We start from the raw sequence: 5409 nt of genomic DNA on the forward strand, positions 1-5409 counted from the left end.
ACCGAAACGAGATATATAGGCGAGATCTCAAGATCTCGATCCAGATCTTGTAGTATTTCTGTATCACAAGACATCTCGTTTCGAGATCCCACGAAACCGAGATCTCGCCGAAATCTTGAACCATGCTCTAAACCTCTAAATACTCCCACGGATCCCAATTTAAAGCTTATAGCTGATGATGGTGATGTTCTCGGTGATCCAGAGAAATATCATAGACTTGTTGGGAAATTGAATTATTTAACTATGACTCAGCATGACATTGCCTATCTCGTTAGTGTTGTGAGTCAGTTTTTGTTTGCTCCTCAGACATCTCAATAGGAGGCTGTTATACATAACTTGTGTTACCTTAAGAAGGCTCCTAGATGTGGTCCCCTTTATAGTGATCATGGCCATGGGTGGATAGAAGGTTTTTCAGATTCTGATTAGATTGGATCTCCAGTTGACAGGAGATCAACTACAGGTTATTGCACATTTGTTGGAGGGAACCTCATGTCCCGGAAGAGCAAGAAACAAACAGTTGTTGCTAGATCCAGTGCAGAGTCAGAATATCGGGCCATGGCACAGGCTAATTGTGAGATGATGTGGATGAAATAGTTATTGGCTAAGCTTGGGTTTTCAGACGATTCTCCTATGCAATTGTGGTGTCATAATTAAGCTGCTGTCCATATTGTTTTAAATCCCGTGTTTCATGAAAGAACGAAACACATTGAAGTAGACTGACATTTTGTTGGAGAAAAGTTGCAACACGGGCTGATTTCTCCTCGTCATGTTCATCTAGGGGAGCAACTTGCAAATGTATTTACAAAGTCTTTATGGAGTAAAAGAGTGGATTATATTTGTAACAAGCTTGGCATGACTAACATCTATGCTCTAGCTTGAGGGGGAGTGTTAGTCGAGACCTCAATTAGCAAAAAAGCGTTTTAAGTTTTAAACGCGTTCCCGTTTTTTACCATTTTAAACACGTTTTGGTTGTATGTTTCCCAAACATATGGGAAAAAATGGCAAACGGCAAGCATTGTTACTGTTTTTTTAGCACTTTTTTAAGAACTTGGACTTGTTAAACAATGGCTTACTTAACTGACCATATCTTCCTCTCCCTAACTCTGATGGACTTGATTCTTTCGCCGACGTAAAGATGACTCAAAGGGCTACATTTGTCATGATATCATCTTCAACTCAAGGTCCAGGGGTGTCAATTTCAGGCCCACACCGGCAGACCCAACTGAGCATGATAGGGAAAACCCGAGACCGGCCCGGCCCAAATAACAGCCGGTCATTCACGGTGCAAGGGTCCAGTCCAACGGTCGCCCGACTAAGACCGACCAACTAATAGCCCGACCCAGCCCGACATGTTTACAACCCGTTTATGGCCGGTTTATAGTCCATTTTGCTCAGTCTAACACATTTAAATTCCCTTTGTGAGGACCTCAATTTTCCCTACTTTGTTTTGAAAGGATCCATGTAGCCGACCCCATTGAGTTGGGATAAGGCTGTGTTGTTGTTGTTGTTGTTGTTGTTGTTGCTGTTGAATTCTTGTTATTGTTGTGTATTGGGTCAATACGTGACTCGATATGGTCGATGCACTTGATACATCTCTTATAAATTATGAAACATGATCCGTGAATCCAAAACACTTACCGAGGGCAGTTATCTATTAAAACATTGAATTATGCTCAAATATTGATTTTTTAAGTTGTCTTTGCAATGATATGTACATCTAAACTCCAAAGCTTCCCAAACTGAAAATGACATCTTTTTGGTATTAATACAAGTAAGAAACCTCATCCTTTATACATGATCAATTGAATGCATTTGTTTTATCGTACTTTGTTCTTCTCTTATACATATTTTGCATATTACGTATTTATAGTGTTTTATGCTTTAAAACTATATTTTGCATGTATACTATGTTCCTTGACCATTTTAATTTGTATCTTTAGCATATCTTGCGTCTCTTTGATAAAATACGATACGTCTCTTAAAATCACCCTTCCGATATGATACCCAATACTATTACTTTAAACCTTGTTTATAATGTCATGATCTCATGCACACAAATAAACATGAATCTCATGCACACAAATACATATACAGCTAGCCATATAGCTATACACAAATAAACAGAACTGCCTACTTAAATGCCAGTATAAGTATCGTTACTCACCCGAAAAATAAAAGAACAGTACATATATGGTCCTAGCCATCTGTGAAAAATAAATCAAAAGAAACTTACAAAGCTTAATCTCTGAAGATACATTTCCGATTGCATGAAGAAGTCCAATAGTTCCACAAGCATTACCCACAGTTTGTTTCAAGAAATAAACTTTTTCACTTGGTTCCTACATCCAAAGGACCATATAATACAATTAATCTTTTTATCTAAATTCTAATAATGAGAAGATGAATAGCTCAATGAGCAGGTGAAAATTAACTTGCTGTCTAGCATGGAAGAACTAAGAAGAAAGAATTTTAAAAAAATATGAGAGAAGATGTATAAATGATATTCTTCACACATAATGGGTATGGTGTCAGGATAAGCATCCAATAACAGCATTCATTTACAAATTCTGATATTTTTCCTTAAGGAGTGATTTTCAAGAAGTACCGAAACTTTGTAACTCTGATTTTTAAGGAGAATAACTATGCACATCTGTAAAGGTTCCATCCACCAAAGAGAACATGAATTAAGAAGCCCATTTTATTTCTCAAAATGTAAATATTGATTTCAGAAGGATGTGTGAGCATATATTTTACCTCCACATACATGGGAAGTACAACATAAAGTAAGATCCAAATGTTTTCTCACAAGATTTTCACATTTAAAAGCACCCTATTACATTATCTAGAGAGTCATTAGCAACCCAGCAGGCTTTACATCTTTGTTTAAACATTACCTTACATCCTTATTGTAAGCAAAACAAAATCCCAATATTTTATAATAGAACTCAAATAAAAATAAAAAAGCAAAATTTTGCATGACACCAAGTCAACAAATGGTCTAATACAAAATTCTTTTATAATAGCTTGAATTTAAACTGAAACTTCAAACCCAGAAGAAATATTCTGGTACAGTTATCAAGACTACTAATGTCTTACCCAATTATTCTACAAAGATCAATTGGACACAACAAGTACTTTAACTTCTGAATTTGAATGCATGATGCTAAGAAGTAGAAATAACAAAAAGGAATGGGTTAAACTTACCAGTCATGAACTATCTATGAAACAATAATGAAAAGTGTAATCACCGTTTTTTGTTTTTTTTTTTTTTTTTTTTTTTTTTTTTTTGTGTGTGTGTGTGTGTTGGTGTGGGGAGGACTTCAACAATAAAAAACATTTGAAATGCACGAACAAAATTTAATCGTATATACCTTCTTCACACTCCCTTCCTCCGACATTCTCTCTGCTTCACTCTGAAAAAACAAAAAAGGCATCTCATTCAGTTCATCAAAACAGATTGCCTTGGTGAGATTTAGTGACAGGAATAGCCAAAACAAAAGGTTTCATTCCAAAAGAACTGAAAACTGCCCACACCTGAAACCAGTTCGGAGTGGCGGTGCTTTGAACATACAAAATCTGACTAAGAAGATTTTGAGTTACATACCTCAGCTGTAAGAGGATAAAGGAAAAGCACAGCAAGCACAGGCTTCGGAACCATTTCCAAGAGTTCATCATCCAAACCATACACGTCATAGAACTCTGCTTCATCCACTGGCAGACCTAAGCCCCATAGGAACTGCATAGCATCCGAAACATAGATTAACAAACTTCTGGAGTTCCATTACAGTTTCATTACTGCATCCGAGTTGAAGCAGTTTCAAACCTAACTGCAACAGTATCACTCAAAATACTCAATTTCAGAAATATATACAATTAGATTTCCTTCCATCATTTTCTTCGCTAGTCATAAAGTTGTTCGGAACTAAGACCTCCAGTGTTGCAACAACCTTAACCGCTAAATAAATTCCAAACATTGAATCCACTTGGGTGGATCATCCTTACGATGTAAATTCGAGAAGATCACAACAATTCGACAAAAAACAAATAATTAAATAGCATTTAAAGGACAGACTTAATAATCTGATACATGTAAGGCATCTTGAAATCATAAAATGAGAACATGAAAAACATTGAGACCAGAGAGAGAGAGACCTGGCTCATGATATCAGGGTTGGCTTCGAGAGGCAGCCATTTCTTAGCAGAAGAACTTTCGTCTGTGTCAGCCATTGCTATCTCTAGGATGCAAGAAAAATCAAATCGCAAAAACACTAATTTGGATTTTCTGAGTTAAAAGGTTTTGTGATTTTTATATGTTGGGTTCGATCGAATCCCCTGCAGTAAAAGAACTGCAAAAGTCACAATAGCTTATATACTTGACGTGGCTTTGAAGAAATGCCGTGGAGAGCATCTTTAAGGGTTTGACGAATCAAGAAGAGAGTTTGAGGAATCAAGATCGGACACGCGAAATCCATCGATTCGCATCGAAATCCGTCGAGATCGATCCTAATTCTCGTCGATTTTGATTATGGTCTTCTAATAAGGGTGTAAATAGGTCTGGTTTCTAATAAATTCCGGTCCTAAATTGTTATCAATATCTCATGCAAATAATTCCTTCATTGAAATCTTATGGCAACTCTGGGTGAGGTATTTGGACATGGTATTTACTAGTAGGGGTGCAAATTTGGCCCCGACCTTGTGACCTCCTCCTCCTTCTTCTTCCTAGCCTAGTCAGCCCATGCATCTCTCTTTCCTAGCTTGATCAGCCCATTCATCTTCCTTTCTCAGTTTGGCCAGCCCATGCATCTCCCTTCCCCCCATGATCAAGGCTAATCAAGATCAGCTCGGGCCTAGGCCCACCTGCTAAGAGGACTCAGGATTGTGTTGGAGGTTTAAAAGGCCCAACCCAACCCAACCCTGTTGCAGCCCTAGTATTTAGACATAACCTAATAAGTGTACGATTTGCTCAAGACTATATTCCGACTTCTTCGGGAAGATGTGGGAATTATAAACAAAAACTCATTGCTTGGCATCCCCCTCCACTCATAATCATGGTTCGTGATCTCGGTATCGACTGGATCGGATCAGATTGGGCGATACGGATTGGGATCGCCCAAACTCGGGCAAATATGACCCTTTTGTCCTTGTTTTTCTTATATAAAAAAAAACTATTTTTTTACATTTTTACCCCTATCCGTACAGCTGGATCGGATCGGTATCGAGATCAATCTCGGTCGATACCGATCCGATCCAGCCAAAATCTATCGATCCAATCCAATACCTCAAATTATGCTCAGAAATTCAGAATAGTCAAGATCAATGTGGATGGAGCTAGTTTGGGTAATCCATGCCCCGTTTGAATAGAATGTGTAAGTTGTGACTCACAAGGGAGCTTCCTATTCTATTTTTCCA

At 37.8% G+C, this 5409-nt stretch overlaps 1 protein-coding gene across 1 annotated transcript; it reads right to left on the minus strand.

The window, feature by feature from the left end:
• Positions 1 to 2156: 2156 nt before the first annotated feature.
• Positions 2157 to 4258, minus strand: LOC122643569 (ubiquitin carboxyl-terminal hydrolase 3-like). The gene is made up of 4 exons (XM_043837183.1): positions 4153 to 4258; positions 3605 to 3736; positions 3372 to 3413; positions 2157 to 2339 (listed from the first exon to the last, which is right to left on the minus strand). Exons 1-4 carry the CDS (start codon positions 4225 to 4227, stop codon positions 2157 to 2159), a joined length of 432 nt encoding a protein of 143 aa, XP_043693118.1. The 5' UTR covers positions 4228 to 4258.
• Between the last annotated feature and the right edge of the window lie 1151 nt (positions 4259 to 5409).

This window comes from Telopea speciosissima, chromosome 10, assembly GCF_018873765.1.
Source record: "Telopea speciosissima isolate NSW1024214 ecotype Mountain lineage chromosome 10, Tspe_v1, whole genome shotgun sequence".
NCBI classification, from domain to species: domain Eukaryota; kingdom Viridiplantae; phylum Streptophyta; class Magnoliopsida; order Proteales; family Proteaceae; genus Telopea; species Telopea speciosissima.